Genomic DNA, 22162 nt, shown 5'->3' on the forward strand with positions numbered 1-22162 from the left:
TACCAAGTGTGTTTTAGGGGATCTTTAGAAATGAACTGTGTTTAGCTACAATCCATTCTGCCATCAGTAAAAGATTAAACAGAAGTCTTAAAAAACCTTTGTAGTTAGACTGCATTGCATCAAAATATCTAACTTATTTCTTTGAGTTTAAGTGCTCCAAGAAAAGTGACATATGTACTGCAAGTGTAGGCTGTGGAAACTGCATTACTTTTAAGACATCCTTTACCAATACTCAGCTAATGGAAGGAGTAGTTTCTGTATCTCTATCAATGAAGCACTGAAAAATTGTTCGATATTTTCATTTCTTTGAAGATAACGTTTTTGGTGCCCTTGGTGGCCTTTTTGCATTGATTGAGAATACGATAAGAGGTGGCTTGACAGTTAGTGACATCACATGCCCTCACTCTAATCACTGAATGGAGTGTAAATGGGAAATTTCAGAATAATTTTCTTAACTTTGCATCTGTCATCTTTCATTTGTAGAAAAGCCATGATAAAATCACTCTTTCTCATTTTAACGGCTTGTCACATTTTATCAAGATTTTTGTCAACTGTTATCTCCTCTTTATTATGAAGATCATGTCTAAATAGCATATGTGTATTGTAGATCATTAATATCATGTGATGTTACTTTATGATCATAACAGTTGACTGATGATGATGCATCATCGTCTTTCATCACAAGGAAGGTGATTAAAGTTTGCCCTCACAAGTCACCAGTCTGTATCAGAGAGCCCATAAACTGTCAGAGTAACAAAAACATTGATGAAATTTGGAAAAATAGCCATGAAATTGCACATGTGACACATAAACTTTGAATGTTTTCTTTTCATTTTATGTAATGTGGCTTTCAAATACCTTAAAAGCACTTAGCAAATATTATTTGTTTAAAAAGGTTAAACTTGTTTACCCCTAGGGAGTCATTATGAATCCACTGGAGCAGCAGTAATGCATTAATACCATTTATCATGATGTGTTAGCTTTCCAGTACAGTCTAGTACAGAAAGAATAGATGGTGATGGGTTGATGTTTTTTAACCCTCACTGAAATTATATACAAACCCAATCAATTCAAAATCAAGTAAAGTTCAGTGTAAGTTAATGTTGCTGTGATCGGTCATAGGATATAGGAAAAAGTAGCTTGGTTTATGTGAGCATCTATGTCCTAGTTTCTTTATGTCTTGATGTGGTAAATTATTGGTTCTCAATGGTCTAATTAATTTCTGGTTTCCTTATCAAATGATTTGCATCTTAAGGCACCTGAAAGATTAAAAACAGGCATCACTCATTCATGTGTACGGGACTTCAAATAGGACATTCTTGTGCAATACTAGAGCAGTATCATCTGCGTAAAACGTTTTCTGGAGCATATTTGTGTTACATTAAATGTGTCATAACACATTTATCATATTCAGTATTTATCCCATTACATCTAACAGATCACTTGTTGGACAAAATAATATTTCGGTGTATTCTGTGTCCATAGCACTGCTAGTTTTTCCCAGATCTAGCACTTCCATACACCATCACATGCAAAAATCATCAACTTCTATTCTATCCATAGGGACTGTCACCATCAGATTTCTGATCTTGCATACCCTTGCAAAAACATTTTCTCCCTAGGAGTATTCTCCAAGGAATGACAGTATCGGTATTTTGCTCTAAACACCCTAGTGTAAAAATCATCAGCCATCTTGTATTCCAACTCCCTGTCAGCACCTAGACCCTTGTTCTAATTTATTATCTTTATCAGTGGTGCTGATCCATTCAATGTTTTCCGAAAATAGTGATTGGTTCGTTAAAAAGTCTCCCTTAAGCATACAGATAATGTTGCATAGTAGCTTCAAAAGACTGCCAATCTTGTCTTCCTTATCTTAATCACAGGAGAGAGGTTATAAGGTCCATAGAACACACTAAGCAAGTATTTAATCCACTTTTGATACGTTATTTTCATGTTTTAAATTAGTTTACAGGACACACTGTAGAGATATGATTATATTTGTAATGGTGACTGTATTACATATAGAAAAATCTGTGGAACAGTTCGGACACAGTCCTTGATTCCTGACACACTTCAGTTGCTTCCATTTCCGCCCTCCTTGAAATAACATCTTCGGTCTTTGATACGTTTCAGGATGATGAGTTATAAACTATCACTGAAACCTTCGGATGCTCTGATGCTCAAAAGTTCAAAAGATTACATAAATACTTTCAATCTTTGGATTTTCATGTAATATTTGCAGAAATGTATACTTTCAGTACATTAGTACGGTTTTGAAATAACAAAAAAAAAACATTGTTTAACATTTATAGAATTATTCATATCAACTGACATTCTGGTTATGTTATATAACTGCTGCCGCAAACCTTAAAACATCCCTAACAACTGGTCACATACAGTCTGCACTCAGAAATACCTTGCAACATTCTCCTTACCTTGATAATGTAAACCACAAGCATCCTTTCTCTTTATTCCAAGTAAATGGCTGTTTTAGAAAGTATCTGCACAACCCATGTTTACTTTGGTGTCATAAAACTGGTTTGGTTCATTCTTCTTCTTGGTTTATTAGGAATTCTTTGTAGACTGACAGACATGGGTCTTCGGTGAAAATCATGCGATGACGTGCAAGACTTGTTCGTGGGTACTTGGAAACTGTTTCACATACAAGCATTGATGGATGTGTAGTTGTAATTTACATTCCTCATGTTATATCTTTTCTGAAGAATTTGGAAGTTGGTGTACTCAGAAATACAACTATTTCACCTTCAGGAATATTGATGTAATCTTCTGATGTTATACATGTATTCTTTTCTGTGCACTTTTGGAATTTGATATACACTGTAGTCAGGTGTATGGTGGATGAGTTTTTAAAGCTAGCAGGTTGTGGGTTAATTTGTATGTGGGCAAGGTCAGTCTTATTATTTTTGTTCATGAACAGCTGCCAATGAAAACATTCCAGACTAAAAATAAGATCCATTGAACATGGTTGGGAAGAGCTGTAACTTCGAAGAAATGATTTTGGACTCTGATGTGGACTTTATTTTGATTATGTAGAGAAACTTAAAAAAGAAAGGTCTACAACTGGATTTGTAATCCTAATCTTTTTGGTTACAGAACATTCATCAATAATCGGTTTGCATTTATTGGACAAACTGTCAGGTAGTGCAATGAACATTTAAGTGATATACAAATCTTGGAAGATTGGTGGCTTTCAATCTGATTTTGGGTCAGCTCGTCATTACTACTGATTTCAGATAGGATCTGTGATTATCTGAAGATGTCACTCTGTTCTAATGAGGTGATGAAATGAGTGTAGAATCTGAATTTTTTGTGATAGTGTTATTATGTTCATATGTTCATATGATCTTTTTTCATGTCAATGTAACATCAGAAATTTTCAGTTTCTGAATTTTATATGTTGTAGATTTAGTAACTGTCATTCAGAAATAATCCCCGGAAGTAAATGGATGGATTGACAAAAATCCAAACATAACACAACAAATTTATGTATTGTGCTAAGAAAAACATGGAAAACCCATGTTCTGATTGCACTGCTGTGAATGCCAGTTTGACAAAGATAAACCAAACAATATAAAACTGTAGACATATTCATTGTGCAAGAAACAATATGCAAAACCTATGTTCTACTAGCACAGCTGTCATTGATTGTCCGTGTAAAAGGATCAAATGTTTTCTGTTTCTAATACTGTGTTCTGTATGTTCATCACACAGATGGTATAATAGGTGAGTATGCCTTGTTGTCTTGAGATTGCAGCATCTTGCAATCCCCATCAGCTTGTATTGACACATAGATGAATCCTGCTTTTGTACTTGTCATGAGGTGTTACACAACCCTGCTTTAGTCAGTTATTAACCAGTCAGAGTCTCTGTACTATATTGTATCATTTCTTTCATTCTGTTTCATCATTTATTTGCATTTTTGTGAAGACGTTTGGAATGCTCATGATTGTTAAACTTTGATGATTTTTTGTTTTGACATTTTGCATGGTCAAGGTTTTTTATTGTTCACTTTGCAATAATGTTTGGGGTATTTTTTTGCCATATTTTGGTGTACTAGTTTATTAAAGTAAAACCTGCAATTATAACAACATGATATCAGAATGTATTGTTCCTGGTAAAATAATAGTGGGAGATACTGTTTTCCTTCCATTGCATCAAAATTCTTTTCCATTGTAATGTTTATTTTGTTTTAATGTATTATCCAGTAAATTGGAAAAAAATAAGTGTACAGAAAATTACTTTTTCTAGCTTTATTCATGAGACAATTTGAAGCTCAGCAAACCTAATTACTTACTAAAACGACATTACTTGGCAAGACAAGAAATACGTACGAAACGGAAAATCATCATGTTTGGCCTAGAAATCACAGATTTCACCTTTATATTGGGAAAGCTTGTTGCTAAGAGAAGTGTAACTTCTTACATAGACGAGCCCTTTTCATGGAGTCTTTATGCTGGTTTTCAAAAACCAGCTTATCTACAGTCAGAGAGGCACCTCATTTCCATTTCACAGTGCACTTTTTCGTTGTGATATATCTAAGCAACATGTTGCTTTGATCGATCATCACCATGCAATCTACTTTGTCAGTTTGTTGAAAAATCTCCTAATTAGATATTATCTATGAGCACATGCACTTTACAACCATTTAAAAAATAGAACGGCTGGTAATATAAATGTGCGTGTTTGCAATACGTCATATCTGGAATGCATTGTGGCTAAATAAAGCCATCATCACCCAGGAGAGAATGTGCATTGAGAAAATCTTGATTAACAAAAAGGACTTTGTATGTATAATGTTTACATAAACACCTCACTGTGTAGAACATGTGTATTGATGATTTTTGTTAAGCAGCAAAAAACAAATATGTTTGTACTGACTCCTTTGGTCAGTTAAGGGACAATATTGTGATTTGTGTAATTTGACCAAGTGGATGTGATGTCATAGCTATCCTGTCTCAAGACTGAGATGTTTTGAAACATATTCAAAAAGATGTTGAATTTTTTAAACAGAACGATTTTTCTTTTGTACATAGAAAGGGAAATATTATTATAATGATGATGTGAGTTCACATAACATTTTGATATTTACAAGAATTTAGTGACACTTACCCTTAAGCCAGAAAGGTAAACTGTCATAACCCCATTTATCTAACCTAGCACACCCAGATTTCCAAAATGGTTATGAGAACACAAACTCCGTAGCAGGTATGGTCTGGTTGGAAAATGGTTTTGATTTAGTAGGGATAATATTAGGATTAAAAAATAGCATATCTGATAAAGTTGTAGCCAACAATACAGCCATCTTCACTATTTAAAGGTTCTGAGTCATAGTACCATACTCCCATGTTAAGAAATGTTCCTGCAGCCAGGTCATTCAGATCTTTACAAAGAGTACTCTGTGTAGAGGCAAACTAACTACAGGTCATCTTATACTCATTTCAATCACTGTCAGGAGAAGAACCAAAATTACAGCCTTTGCATCAAGCTAGGAAAAAAATGCACATTACGCAAAGTACCTTGCTCTCAAATTAAGGCCTGTACATGGTAGCACAGCCATGGAGTTATGTGCGTCACTGGAGCAGCAGTAGGGAAGCTGGGGACAGAATAGTAATGGCACATTTTTCATCATGAACAAAATCTAATCAGACACTGATTAATTCCTGAATTCTTTATTCTTTAAATCAGCTGAGATAAAATTGAAGAACTGCCAGAAAAGCAAAATGTTGCAACCTTAATGAAGTGACAAGATATGTAAATATGTATCTCATATGCTTTTGCTCAAATGAAGGGTCATTTAATATAATTTGTATATATATTATTTTCAGTGTATATTTGTTTAAACTTGATTCAGAAGAAATTGTGTAGTCATGTCTTCACCATGAAGGGTTTGATTCCTTTAATGTACATTCTATATCATTATATCTCTGGAGGCTCCCTCTATGTCCAATCTTGTTTTTTACCTGAAACCCTAGACAGCCCGGACAGAAGTTTCCTTAGAGATCACCTCCCAAAACTCACCACTGTAAAGAAGATTTTTTAATCGATGATGTGTACATAGTCCATACTGCAAAACACTTCACAGATAAGGCCTTCAGTTGCAGTCATTATTCCAGTAGGCTAATATGGGGAGGCAGAGCTAACATACAGAGCTAGCAGATATGATCAATAGATGGACAGGAGTCTCCTGGTGAACATTTAATCATACATAGACGAGAATGCAGTAGATTGTTGGTGCCCGTTAAACCACTTTTTGAGGATACTGTCCTCTCATCTATGAAATGTTGCAGGGGATTTGAAAACCAGATGTGTATTATAAAGAATTTTATTTATATGGAAATGATGCTGGTACATCTATCATTTCAAAATTTTCTCGTAAAATCAGATATGGAATTGTCATTTTTGTTTTGGGTGAATTTTCATGCGAAAAAAAGGAACAAATCTTGTTTGAAGTTTTTCATGCATTGAAAACCTTGTTCACAGTTTGTAGTTTTAAGTTAATCATATATTCATGTAAAATAATAAAAACCCTTTCTGGTGAGATTTTGAAGTTGTTAAAAAAATATCAAAGCATTTTCATGTGTCTTGATGTCAGTTGCAGTATAATTTGATATTGGAATGGGAATCTGTATGATAAATACATAGTCAGATGATCCCAAGTTTTTGGCAGGAAGCTTTGATTAAGAAAATTTAACTTGGTTTGCATACTTTCAGTGAAATATCTTAAATATGGAGAAATCACAATTATATAATAGTGCTTCATGTATAGCCAAATATTCCAAACTAGATTGTACTAAAGGTCAGGTTTCATCACAAAGTTAAGTACAGTACAGCCTCAGCATCCACTCATTTCACTTGCTGTCAATATCACCCAGATATAAAGTCCTGATCATGTACATTCAGACTGTTGCTTCCAGAGCCTTCTGCAGAGGCTGGTATTGATTCAAGCCTTTCCATTCAGTCATGCAGTTTCTTTTTACACCACAGAGTGACAACATCAAAATCTTGTAGCAAATGTCTTAAATTATTGCTTGTTTCTATGATGTTTCAGCAGAGATGGCGATGTTGTAATGTACAGTAGTATATAGTTAAAAGTAAGCTAAGATCTTTCATGAAAAACTATTTATGACATGTACACGTAATCAATACATACAACAAATGTTTCTGAGAATGTCCTTTCATGGCAGTTGTGAAGGTATTTGCATGAGTGAAGTGATCCATTCTTGACAAGCTGATATTGTACCTGTTCAGCATTGAATGAACTGTGACCTTTAACGACCTTCTTAGCAATGATTTCTTGCTTTAGGGGATCATGAAAATTGATTTACATGAAATCTAGTTAAGCATCCTTTCTTTGGGACTATGGCATCCACAATTTGAACATGTATCTGCCTTTTTTCAAAACCCAGTAAATTGGCTCAAGTTGGTGCATTCCCATTTATTTCTGGAGTATACACCATTTCAAAAATCACATGTATCACCAACTGAGAGAGATACTCCTTACTTTCAATGCAGGTGTCAGTGTGGTCCTCTAGTGTAGGAGTTTGTACCTCAGTTGAGTGAGGGTCAAGTGGTTCTTGGTACAAATTCCAGAATCACCTTCATCAGTAGGCTAACATACAGTCGCTGAGATAATATTGTGTTTACGTTTTATGTAAGAATAATTCTTACACCTTGACTGTCGAGGTGCCTCAAAGTTCTGTATTTTCAGGAATTGAAAATATGATTAAGATAGGATGCTTGAGCTGAAATACTTTTGAATATAGGCTGCTAGAGCTGATAAGGGGTGAGTGTAGACTGCTAGAGCTGAGAAAGGATGGAGATGATTGTTTTTATACCCACTAAAGTGTTCAGTGGAATAACCCCATCAACACAGTACTTTTCACTTATGGCTTCCAAAGAAGTAAAGGCCTGGACCTGTACTGTGTGCCATGAAATTGATATGGTATGATATAACCAAAATACAATTCAAGGCAGAGTGAAAATCAAGTCACTCTCTATAGCAGTGTAAAAGTCTAGTCACTCATGATTGCAGTGTAAAAATCAAGTCACTCAGTATAGCAGTGTAAAAATCATGTCACTCAGTATAGCAGTGTAAAAATCACGTCACTCAGTATAGCAGTGTAAAAATCATGTCACTCAGTATAGCAGTGTAAAAGTCAAGTCACTCAGTATAGCAGTGTAAAAATCAAGTCACTATTGGTTTTATAACTTTGTACTCAACACTATTCCAGCTATGTGGTGATAATCTTGTATAGATATGTGGAAAATATTTCCTCTGTGACGGTTTTGGTTGACAGTGGCCTGAAACACTTTGAGGATATTGGGTCTCATGCCACCTAAAGTGCTATCAGTTAGTTGGACTTGAGTAATTATCATCAGCTAAAGCAGCATATTTGTTGCTGTTTTACCTTGTCAAAACAAAACAAAATTATTTACAGTGTGACATTGATGTTTAAGAAATAAACTTTGTCCTCAACATGATTTCATATATTTAACATTATCATTCTGTCATTCATCAACTTGAAAAGAACATATGAAAATGTTCAGTCCACAATTCTTTGGCAAGTCCTGAACTTCTGGAATTTCAGCAGTTTTACTTTATTCACATCCGAAATTCAATGTTAGTCCATGTGTAGTAGAATGCTCAGGTTTCAAGCATGATATTCTGATATAGACTTTAGCTTCTGAGTTGGCTTGAGTAAGATTGATGCCCACTAAACCATTACCACCAACTAACTTCCTGTGTTGCATCGAAAAAAACAAGCATGCCTGGTCATTGCTTGATAGGAGTTTTTTTTCTCCCTAGCTAAAAATAAACTCACATGATTGCATGGATAGATCATGTATGAAGCACTTTCCTTGTTGAAAATTGCTAACATGAGAAATAATTTCATAGGCCGTTAGACAGAATCATTTTTTTGTTTCATTATTTGAAAATGCTTTGTATCAGTTAAGTGACTGCTTTTTGAATACTTCATTGTTTAAGAAAGTCATATTTGTATAAGTACTGTGTCCAATTTTACATTTTTTAATTTGATATCATTTTAATGAATTGATTTGGTGTTTTAAAGTTTTGAGTTTGAAAACAAGTGTGGAATATTTAAGTTAAGTGATGATGAAAATATCATGTAATAAAAAAATGTCTTGACATAAATCTATATTTCTCTCCAATTGTTATCAAATCAATTAATAGACAGAGCTGTGTTGCTAGGTTACCTCGCAAACTAATTCATTGCTTTGTCAGCAAGCAGTAAGTTTTGGTTCGTGCATGATCATACAGTGATATATACACTATGGTGGTGGATAAGGAACATTGCATTCGGTCATTATACAAGGGTTACAGACAACATATGAATCATTAGAGAATCCTACAACCATCTAGTTCATTGTAGGTGCTGTAGGCACATCAGACAGAATATTTGACAACAATATGCTCTGGATTTTCTGTGCTCCAATATGCACTCAGCCCATGCTGTGAGACCTCATGGTTTGGACATAACCGCTTAACATATTGGCAGGTTGCATCAGTAGAGATGTATGAAATTCATGCTACATGGGATTCCCATCTGAGTACATTTTGTACACCTTGTGTTATGACAGTTTTATTTAACATGGTTTCAATGTAATGTGTAATATCGGAAATAGTTTCATGATAAAGAAACCTGTAGGACACAGTAAAATTATGGTAAATATCAAATTATATATTTTAAGTGACAGTTCAACATTACTACCATTTAACCTCTCTAAACTTTGTTTTCATAATGGAAAAAGTTCATGTAGCTAAGAAAAAGAAAATGGAGGATCTAGTTCCTGTCTGACCTCTTGTAAAACCTAATTTCCAATGATGCTACACGCTCTAATAGTAAATCATTACTCGATTAGAGTGAAGATCTATCATTATACAGCTTTTGAAATTCACTAAAAAGGGTTTGATGCAAGAAATTCTTGAAGCGATAAGGAATGCTTGGAGCGATAAGAATTTAGTGGAGAGCAATTGGATATAGACATGTTCTTGTGTAGGATGAAAGGTGTTGACACGACATCGATGGCCTGAGTCTGGTAAAATGGATGGATCGATACTATCAGAGGCTGCGACATGACCATCGTGTTTGATGAATCAGATAGGCAAGATCAATACTCAATAAAATACGAGAGGGGTACTTGTCAATTTCAGGCCTGGGTTTTTCTCTCCTTCTTAACAGATGAATCAGTTGTCTCCTTATAGGGGATCCTCCTGCAATGCAAGGATATATAAATCGCCAAGACAGCTATGGCTGTTCCAGTCTTTTGCAATGAACAAGTGATAGGTCAAGCCGTTTATGCTATTGATGACAGGGGATCAGATAATAGCATGAATATCGAGAATATCTCAGGCCAGCAAGAAGTAAGTGTATAATCCATACCTCATTTTTGTTAAACAGGATTTGATATAAGACCTGTCAAACCTCATTACACTGAACAGTATTTCAGATAAGTCTAAATTTCTGAAGCAGATAGACAATTACTTAGTAAATATGATTAAGACGGGTGAACCGTATGCTGAAGGAAAGAAACAAGGGAACATTTAGGAAAATGTCTGACAGTTGCTGAATGTAAAATGCTATTTCAGCAAGATAAGTTGGCATGTGAAATGTTCTACCAAGGTTAGTATCTTGTAAATTAAGCCCATATGCTATGTACGTGAATGACGCACAATTTCATACCAAATGTATGCCTCCATTTGTCACTGGGTTTTTTTAAATTATATTTTCAAACAATATATATTACCTAGTTAATCCAAAGATAAATAGACTTAAATTCTCATTGATGTACTAATACTTCATTGAATAACTTAAGTATCAGTTTTATGGATTTCTTTTTTTTTTTCAACATGGATAATGTTGAAAATACGAAGTGTTATTACAACGTAAATAGATGGTTATTTTTATCAAATGTTTGCTTTTCAAAATGAAAATGATGTTATATGCTAAGTGATCACCCAAAATACCAATGTCTTTGAACTTGTAGCATTTACAAAATGGAACACATATTGTAAAATAAATCAGATGGAATGAAATCTAGCCAACTCACAAGCTGTTAAACATGTTGTATTGAGTGTTGCAGCTTATACACACACCATGATAGCACTAGTCCCAGTTGAACAACATGTACAACCAACAGGTTCTTTACATGTTCCAGTGTAATAAAATATTTTCATCGCCTGTTAGGTAATTAGATTGCAGTATGATCAACAGAAAGTACACAACCAAACTGGAAGTATTTTTTCTTGTAAGGATTAAAAAATGTACAGAATCGGTTTCCGGCTAAGCTTTAGAGTGAACATGGAGGATATAATGACAGTACGCAATCAGCAGGAAATGTTTGTTTGCAATCCAGATAACACTTCAGAAACACCTCATCCTGAAGAAATTTCCAATTTATTGATTGATAGAAACTTGTGGAGCATACCGACTGGAAGCATTGTATTTCCAGTGAAAGTGAATTTGTTTTATGATTCAGTAAATGTTGACACAAACTTGTGATCAGCATGTTCATTCCATTCTGCAGATCAAAGACCAAGCATTTAACATTGGGAGATTAGTGGATGATTGTTACTTTGAAATTGTCATCTGGAATAATATTATCTATGAATATTTCCATAAATTATTGTGACTCATGACATGCCATGTTTGAGAAGAAATAACCTAAAATACTGATGATTGAGTTTGTTTAGATGGGCAGTTTCTTTATCGTAAATATTTATTTCCTCTCACTGCAGAGTGAAATTAATTTGTGCCTTCAGTTCTGCTTTTAAACTGTCAGAGTTCATATCTCTATTTTCCTCTACTATTTGATGTTGCATAAAACAAGATCTGAACCTTTAAGACTATCACAAGTGTTAAAGTATGTCAGTTTGACTGTGGTAACAGTACACCTGCAATATGAAGTGAAACTTGACCTGTATGCAGTTGATATCCCCATTTCTTGTAAAGATTTGAGTGTTACAAGTTTGATGCAGTGAGCAAGTAACATATGTGCTTTGGCTGCACCTATCCAAATCTCAAGGGTCCTTCTGATTACCGCCTTTGGTCAGTCTACTGATAGACATTAAGTGAACAAATACCTATTTTCCCTTTTTAACACCAAATTGAATAATAGTTTGCCTGTAAAATGTTTAATTGGACCAGACAATCCAGTGACCATTATAAGGTCAAAGGATCCATGCCATCAGAGCACAATGACACACAATCAACCAAGTAAACCATCCACTCTTTTGGTTGCCTCATACAACCAGCTTAAGCAGCTGGGGGCCTGTTCTAACCACAAATCCCCAAAGGGCCATTAATATGTGCAACACTTTGCAGCATGCTACCTTGAAAAGCTAATACACTGGGTGTGATGGAAGTACTGTTGAAATTGATATATACAGTGATTGCCATGGTATGCCAGGTAACCTGGGGTACTTGATTCATGCTATTGAAGCATTCTTCTCAGAGATGATGCCATGGTTACTACCATCCCTCAAGATGGGTACCTCAGGCAGTGTAACGACATTCGCCCCTAGTCATAGTTTTGTATGACACATTTCCCCATATGGTTTAGTTAGTACCAACACAGTTATGCTTCAGCTTTCATTTCCAATTATCTTTGTTAAAGGTAAAACTATAAGAATATTGAGTACAAGAAAACATGACATGTTAAAGACATACTGCAAATGAGTAGAAAGCACCTACATCAAAGTTTGAAAGAAGGATGTCATGTTAATAAGTATAACTTATGTATTAAAGTATTTTTCATTTTGCACCTATTTAAATATGATAACCTTGACAACTTATGTTTGTAATTTTCTCATTTATCTTCAAAATGCAAGGCAAACAAGCAGTTCTCAAAAATTCTCTTGAGAATATGGAAAATATCTCTTTATGAAACACAAACCCGATGAAGAGGAATGATACCATGCAAAATAACTGAAAAGATGTAATTGTGGTATAAAATCAGACCCATTTCTCTTCATGAGAAGAAAGATATTTCCTTTGAATGATAAGACTTACACTAGTTCCAAATGTATTTCATCTAAGAATCACCACAAATGTCAAACCCATTGAAACTCACCTCGAAGTAAGGAAGAAAAAAATGGTTCACAACTGCCATAAGCTGTGGTAATATTGGCTGAAGGGTACAGTGCAATGTTGCATTTAAAACAGCTTTCACCCAGCTTCAGCACTACCACCAATCTGGACTTGTCAGCTGAGGAAATAACATAGAAATTGCTTTTAAACACTATTGACTTATTCTACCAGGGGAAGAGTGCCTAAGTTACTGGCCAAATCTAAGCAAGGTCAATATTGTGTGAGAAAAGGAAAAGAAGAAATGCCAGAAATTGAATGTGAAGAAATTTGTTTGGAAAATCGGTGACACGCTGTCAACTCCAAGCTTTGACTAGCTGGGGATTTGACTAACGCAATTGAATATTCTGCTCTGTGGGTTGATCAATCTGTTTGGTTTGTAAATATAGATGAATTTAGTATTATGATCTAACCTATTGCTCACATGATGTTAAGACTAACACCCTGAAATGTTCATAAAAATGCATGCAAATGTGTGAATAAAAATGTCTTGTTATTGTATAGAGCAGTAATATTTTTATGAAGATTCTCATACTGTTATATAACTTTAAGCTTTCAGACCTTTAGCATGTAGATAATGGCGTAATAATCTACATTGAAACAACTGTCTGCAATGATAATGGTGAGGCTAAAGTTGTATGCTTCATTACTGACTCACCAAAACCCATTAAAAAAAACATTTTAAAAAATTGAAATGTTCATATCAAGTTTGTGGACTTCTTTGAATTAATTTCTACATCAAAGATGTATATGTCCTTGATTAGGGACAAGTAACTTTATCCAGATTATCTAGATTCATTGGTGAATATATTTTCGATTTTTTATGGTAATGTATGTAGTCACTGACAGACTGCACTTCCAAGAATCTGTGAAAATCGTTGCATGTCACTTTTAGCCATGTTCTAGCATTATCAAGGTGGAATGATTTAATGGGCTTTACACTACCTGAATAAGCAATTCAGACCTTTAGTGTGACAAGTAAATACTTCAGTTACTAGGCTACCCCACTACCCCAGCATTTCTATGTAGTAAAAGACCTCTAAGGTCAATATTTCTTCTTGCCTTTCTCCCTCATAAACATAGTGCACCATGGCAATGCCATTACTGTTGAAAGAAGTGTAACTCACTCATTCACTGTGAACAAATCCACCAGCTTGTTGTGACATCATTGCAGGTTATGGCTAAGTGTCCAATAACGATGCTGTAGATAATAATATTCTTTCAAAGTATCCTCATGCTCTGAGCATCTTCATAACAGTATCTAAGGTTCACCATAGCACCTGGAGATAGGAAGTAAAACCCTCCATGTCTCAACCATATACTGCTGGCCAGGCCTAATGAAGACATTGTTGCAACAAAATATATGCCCTACTGACAGAGATATTCCAAGATTCAACAGTTACACAGTGATGTGTACAATATAGGTTATCCTCATTCAGGGCCAGCTTCTTCATCAACCTGAACACCAGTCAATAACAAAGTCACTTCTATACCCACAAGGACATCCGTGTGCCCTCGACATTATTATAGCTATTATACCAAGGTAATCTTCTTAAAGATAAGGATAAAATTCAAATAATTGCCAATTATGAGTAGTAGTCATTGAATGCAGCAACTGTTATGGAATTGGCTTTAATTCATGCCCCTTAGATGTAGAGCTATATGGCTATAAGCAATGCAGTGTAGGAGAGCAGTATAGCCACAGGCCAGATGTATCAGTTGTATAGGAGATCGATAACATAGCTTGAGCAAGTCAAACACAATCGGACATTCGAACATGAGATCCTATCTTCTCCCAATTAGTGGGAATGTCAAGTTGAATCTTGCTGTGAGGTGGGTAGGAAGGACATGGGTTTTATCATGTCTGGATGACAAAGATCAAATAGTTTACATGAAATGTTGACATGATAGATTTGGAGAAGGTGATCCTTTGTACAAGTTCACATGACTCGACATGCAGTCATCAAAACATGGTTTGATACAGTTCTTTCAATCCATCTGACATTTAAATTTTAAAACAATTCTTAAATGTGTGGCAGTCTATTCCTAGTCTATTCTTGTACTGTAACAACCAAATATACTTTTCTATCAGAACTATCATCAACTGATCTGTAGAGGTGGTCAGAAACCACAGACATCAGCATCATTTCCAGTACTTTCACAATCAAGGCTGTTTCAGCTGGTCTTGCTGTCTGTCTGTTCTTGATGGATTCTAGCTTTAGCCATTAATCAACTCTTGATTACCAATGTGCTGAAACCAGACTCAAATGATCAAGTGATGATGAAAGTTAAACCAGTCATATATGAAAAAGCAATTATTTCTCTGAAATACTGGAGCTGTGTCAGGCCTAAAATCAAACTTAAGATTACATTTAGTTGCTTTCCCTGATAGTTTGAAAGCTTGTTGTACATATCCCTGTCTGAAATTGGTTAAAATGTTTCAAACCTATGAACAACATCATATGATAGGGCATCTGTGACAAAGTGCTGCAGACATTATACCCACAGGTGGTCTAAGATTAGAAACATATTTTGCAGGCTTAAATGTTCACAAGTAAACTCTATGGGATCACACAGTGCATAGGATATACCTGATATTTCATGATCAGGTTTAATCCAAGCAGGGGCCACGTGGCATGTATCAATGTTGAGATTATAGGTTCCATGCCCGTATTTGAAGGTCAAGTGTATAACTGTTTAGCACAACACTTGTAGTCAATCACGTAAATTACTTCCTGTTAACACATGCTTATTAAGCCATTATGAAGGTGTTAAAAGTCTGTTGAAATAATTAAAACTTTATGTACAGTTTGCTTTTGATTTTCTCTGCAGTAGATGCTAATGTAACATTTTCATGTTCATATGGTTTGAGTTTGTAAAGCTTATGAATAATAATTGTGCACATGTGTGTACATCATGATTGTGATTAACGAGTTAAACAGAAGAATAAAAACCATACCAGAAATGGAATATGATTTTAAAATCTACTTCTGGTGTAAGATTGTGAAATCAAGACACTTAAAATTAGAATGTACCTTATTATGGTGTTCAAGTAGCAACTTAGATGTTCTACAACAAGGCATTTAGCAAGCCTAACTATTTGTGAGATTGCCTCACATTTTTATGGGGGTGTCCATGCATGCACCACTGTACAAACAACACAGAAATCAAAAGAATCGCGGAAGCCATTCATTGACTTTGGATTATGGTTGTTTCAAACTGAATTTAGCAGTTGAGTGAAGAAACTTGGACATTGAAAGTCACATTTATGTGCATGCTCCCATTGCTGCAATCTAAATAAAGTATGAAAAACAGAAAATATGACACAAAGGTGCAAAGTGCCAAGATGCATTATTTTCATGATTACACACATCTGAGCTTTTGATGTCTTTCTTGAAAGTAAATAATTCAGTGCTGTCCAGAAGCCAATGCACAAACTCAACCAACTGCACCTGTGTCACAGTGAACCAGGTCGTTGCATGTATTCCTGTTCAACATGCTGTTGGTTCAAAACTTGAAAAACTTAATCTTTTTTCATTCTACTAATTCAAATGATGATGTATTCTACTGTTCTCTCTCCTAACAGCACCAGGCCAGCCTTTCATCATCCCTGAAGAATGTAGTGCAGAGAACAACAGCGTCACCATTGCTTGGCAACCATATCCAAGCAGTGTTGTAGAGGCCTATACTCTAGAATTAGATGATGGAAATGGTGGAGATTTTCGGGTAAGTTTCATTGTTTCAGATCTTCAAAGCACTTTAGTAAATAGTTTATGTTGAAATGTGAGATGGTTTCATGTATGTGGAGAAATCAGGTTGTATGTAACACAAATTGCTATGTTAAAGGTCACGTGCAACCAAAAAGTCAAACATAACTGAAACACAGTTATCACTTTTTTGTGATGTATAAAATGCATTGCTGATTAAGAGAAAAAATAATAAAATAAAAAGAATTATAAGCGTATTATCACAAATCAAAAGTGCAGTATTTTGTGCTTGGGTTTACATCCCTTGAAACGAAGCACCCGCGATACCAAACCCAGTCAGAGCCGGTGTATGTGCACTCAAGTGTAACAACGCCATGTCATTGGCCACTAGTTTATTTGCCGATACGCTTAGCTGGCTCTTTCTTTATGGCATATAAGCCTGAAACAATTCAGTATAAGGCTGCATGGTATTAGGATGATTCTGACAATAATTCGTAATAGCACAAGATTTTACAGACATATCATGGCTATGGTCAGGACACCAGATTCCGCATAGACATACCATGGCCATGGTCAAGGCACCACATTCTCAAAGGCATATCAGGTCAAAGAATCAACATGCATCTACTTTTCTATTCTATTAAACCCTCGGTCAGTCAGCCTCCTGTTTGAGATTCAAGTCTTGGATTACCATGAAACTTTGGACTCACTTAATCTGACCGGTTTGTAATGTGAGGAAAAGCTGAAACTTTCTGAAAAAAATCATTGGCAACTGTATTTGTAGTTGACATGTAAAACATCAAGAAAATCTGGTGAGCTCAACAGGATTTCAGAATGCCTGCACAGAGCATCTCATGGATTTGTTAGCCATGCAAGGATATGTTGTTTACTGTTTGTCCCACAAGTTAGTTTCCATCAAATAACATGTATATATTGCAGTTTTGTAGCTTTCAAATTATGTACCATTTTTTAAGTATTTTTCCTTGTACCTCAGATGAGATCAGACTGTTTTTGCTACATTCTTAAGTATATCTAAACAACAGTCATGCGAATCTAGATATTTGTATACACAGTATTTAATTGTGCTGACAACATATACTATATATTATGTTTAGGTCAGATGCAGTATATAAGTTGGTAGGTTGCCGTCACAATGTCGTTTGTCAAGACATGACTCAGTTGTTTACAGGTCACTGTGATACAGCACGATTGTGGCTAAGGATAGCTTGAAACAACATTTGCTGATTCAGTCATGCTCATGCAGATAAGTTTGTCCTCTGTAGATTCTTTACCATGTGTTAATTTTGTTCATGTCCAGAGCTCTGACTTGGAAATCTATACTTGTAGATCATAAGGGAATTTACTTGTAAGGGGAAACAAATGGAAACTCTTATCTTTACAAATGTACATAATTATGTGTGAAAAGTCAGGTTATAGTGCCAGATAATGAAATTTAAGGCTGGAAATCAATACTAAATAAAATATAACCATTACTACAGTCATGAGATGTTTGGAAATTTTCATTAAAAACTTGAGCAGGACTGTGTGAATTCAAGATGGCTGGTGTTTGGGGCATCTTGTACAGCAAACAGTATCAGGATGTGAGAGCCATAGTCTATACAGATCATCCTGTACAGCGAACGGTAGCAGGATGAGAGAGCCGTAGTCTGTACAGATCCTCCTGTACAGCAAACGGTAGTAGGATGTGAGAGCTACAATCTTCGCAGACCCTCCTATGGTATATGGTACAGCGAACATTAGCGGGATGTGAGAGCTGTAGTCTGTACAGATCCTCCTGTACAGCAAACAGTAGCAGGATGTCAGAGCCATAGACTTCACAGACCCTCCTGTACAGCAAACGATAGTAGGATGTCAGAGCCATAGTCTTCACAGACCCTCCTGTTCAGAAAACGGTAGTAGGATGTCAGAGCCATAGTAAACAGTAGCAGGATGTGAGACCTGTAGCCATCACAGATCCTCTTGTATAGCAAACAGTACCACGATATGAGAGATGTAGTCTTCATATATGTAGCAGGATGTGACAACTGTAGCAAACAGTAGCAGTAAAACTGCAAGAGCAACATCTATATGGTATATCTAGCACAACTTGATAGATAGGAGGTAGCCAGCCCTTGTGCTAAATATATGGTGGGTATCTGTCTTATAATGTCCATACATCTGTGGTAAAAGTAGAAGCATCATTATTGTTCAGATTTAGTGGTGATGGCAGCTGAAGTCTTGTGATATAATTGAGTTTTTTCTATACCTTTTTTGAATAAAGTGGGTTGCAATGTAAAGAAAGGAGCAATATTACTGTGTGGATAAGGCTGGGGATATGAGAAATGAGCTTCATGTACAATGTACTCACATGGAGAACCAACAGCCTTAATTGTGATGGACATTCAGCATGAAAAAATGGCTACCCTACCATCCATCAGTGTGAACAAAATTGTGGAGTTATTACCTCATCTTCTGAATGAGAAATGGAGGTAAGATTTTATAGGACTGGGGGTCAAAGTTTTAACATGTAAAAACAGATTGTCAACCGAGTCTATGTAAAAATTATATATGGATGCAATGTTTTGTGAATGCACACATTGAAAAACCCATGGATCTGTACCAAGTACCATAGTTCTGTAATTATGTTACCAGAGTGAATGAATCACTGACTTCTGTGAAAACACTACTAAAATATTTATCCAAGTTAAGGGCAGGAAGGTGTGAAGAGCTGTCCCCAATTATGGATATGCAAAACATAATGCCAGTGTCAGTGAGTGGATGTCCTACAAGTGTGAGATGAACACCTCAGCCAGGGGTCATTGGTGAACAATACATAATTGATGAAGAAACAGCAAGTGGTACTATACCATCTCGCTCTTACAGGATTTGTCTTTGATCATGGAAGAGCTATTTGAGATAATGAATCAAAGAAAAAAGTGTTTTACTATTGGAATTGTTCGTCTTGTACCTAGCTGTTACGGGCATCTAGGTGCAGGCATCACATAGCTTTTAATAAATGCAGTGTCTTGATTGCCTTGTCATTATTATCATATATTGAATGTTATCAAAAGGCTTAAAATCTTGGGACAAAAATGTTTTCTATGAGTCTGAAATCAGCATTTAATTTTGCATTAGCCAACATGCTGAAACACGAGTGGTATCATACAAACTGATAGTACCATTTGTTCTGATCACACCTGACAACTAAACCCACACCCAAATCAACTTACAGTCATAGCTGGTTTTCATATTTTGAACCATCTGTCCACAACCTTCCTGTGTTAACCTATCATGACAATCACCCAAACGTCATCTCTGAAAGTGACTTTTGGTAATCCACAATCCCATAACACAATCCACCCATGACAATTACCTCCTTCTCTGATGCTGATTTGTCTTACAGATAACCTTCCATCCACTTCAGACATGGTAATCCCCCACAATCCACTCATCATGATCATCACCATTTCTGATCAGTATTCGTTCTAATCCTGCTTTTACTATTCCTCTGCCCCAGCCTTATCATCACAATTACCTCAGTTTCTGATAAGTATCTGCCTTAATCCTAAATCTTTTACAATTCCTCTACCCCAGCCTTGTCATCACAATCATCTCAGCTTCTGATAAGTATTTTCCTTATGCCTAATCTGTTATCACATTCACTTCCTATTCTGATTTTAACTTTTGCTAATCCTCCATATTCATCTTCCACTTTAATCATGGGGGACTCTTTTCATCATCATCTTCCAACCACCTTGTCTACACTACTCGCCACATGACAAATGTAATCATTTTCCTTCGTCATATAGGGGCTATTCCTGCCTGCAGACTTAATTATGTCTCTTCAAATTAACATGTTTTTTTAGGAAGCTAGATCCCTAGTTGATTACTATAGCAGAGGAAATGACTGCCTCTGTGCAGGTGTTTGTTTTGGCAGCACATTGATTATCTTGATTAGCTAATGGCTGCGAACAGTGTTTAGAGAAACAAGTAGTCATAACATTTAGTGGTGTCATAAGATTATGACAGATATGTCATGAGATTGCTACGTGACCATGCCATGAGTTTGTAACATGGCTCCATCCTGAGATTGTCACAGACATGTCATGAGATTGCTCCCATACTATGCCATCAGGTTATTACGTAGCTCCATTCAAAGATTGTCACTTAACTGTGTCATGCTATTGTCATGTGGCTTTGTTGTGGGACTGTCATGTCATGATCACTTAAAAAATATTATGATCGATACCTATGTGGGTAATCAAACCCAGTACTTTGGTGTGAGAAGCAAATGCTTTAACCACTAGGCTATGCCACCTCCTTCAAACAGAATGAGGTTCAGTGGGCTACTTGCTTGTTTGTTCTGTACTCAGGAGACTGGTAGAATATTACCATGAACCCAAATCATCAAGCAGTATTCCCTCACTCACACTGTATGCTCATATATAAGTCTCTGTACCATATCCAATCAAACAAGAGATGAATAAATTTCCTCACCCCATTGAAGTCAGTATACAGAAACTGCCATGTAAAACGATAGCTGTCTTCCATTGTTAATTTGTGAGATTATTAATGCAAATTCCCACAAATTAATCAGATAGAAGTAATAAAGAAAGAATGATAAATGTGAAACAACATTCAGGAAGAGTAAAAGAACAATTGCTTGAAGTGATCATGTGACTTGTCTTAAGCAAGACGTGCATCGTACAACCCCGTCAGTGTCAGGGGATTACCATGGCAGACACAGATACTGGAGGATCCTGGGGTACCCCTATCAATCAGTGTTGGGTAATCCTTCGATACCAGTAACCAGCATTTGTGCATCTTTCAACATAGTGGTGGGGAAAGTGCACCTCATGGATTACAGAAATCGACTGCGTTTACATCCCAATCATATCTGTTGTTGTGATAAAAAATGACAAACGCTCCTTAGAGAAATCCATGGAACTCATAAATCTGCCTATTCTCTGATCTCTGACATTTAAAAAAGTTGTTTTCTGAAATGATGGATCTTTGTGCAGGATGTGAATTAATGTCATGACTCAAAACTTGTATGATAATTGTTAAAGCTGTTTTCAAATGAAAGTTGTTTTAGTATCAGGTGCTTCCCATAATGCAACAGTGCTGAGTTGTATGCCATCAGTTGTTATGATCAGTGGATGAGACTGGCATGAAAGCTTGTAAACGCTGTCAAACAGTTCCCAATAAAGGAAAGTAGTAAATTAAATCATGAAAAAGGTGTCTCTTTAGGCACATGGTTGCTGTCTTGCCAAATGGGGCTGATCATTGCAATTGCCTTGTTTTTCCCGGCAGAAAACTTGAAAAAGA

General features: G+C 35.8%; 1 protein-coding gene across 1 annotated transcript in view; it reads left to right on the top strand.

The window, feature by feature from the left end:
• Positions 1-22162, top strand: part of LOC137294568 (E3 ubiquitin-protein ligase TRIM9-like) — a 189641-nt gene that overhangs the window by 124297 nt on the left and 43182 nt on the right. The window contains exon 5 of the mRNA XM_067825612.1: positions 16714-16853. Within this exon, the coding sequence (XP_067681713.1) occupies positions 16714-16853 (140 nt within the window). The remainder of the gene's footprint in view (positions 1-16713; positions 16854-22162) is intronic.

The sequence above is a fragment of the Haliotis asinina genome, chromosome 8 (assembly GCF_037392515.1).
Source record: "Haliotis asinina isolate JCU_RB_2024 chromosome 8, JCU_Hal_asi_v2, whole genome shotgun sequence".
In the NCBI taxonomy this organism is placed as follows: Eukaryota; Metazoa; Mollusca; class Gastropoda; order Lepetellida; family Haliotidae; genus Haliotis; species Haliotis asinina.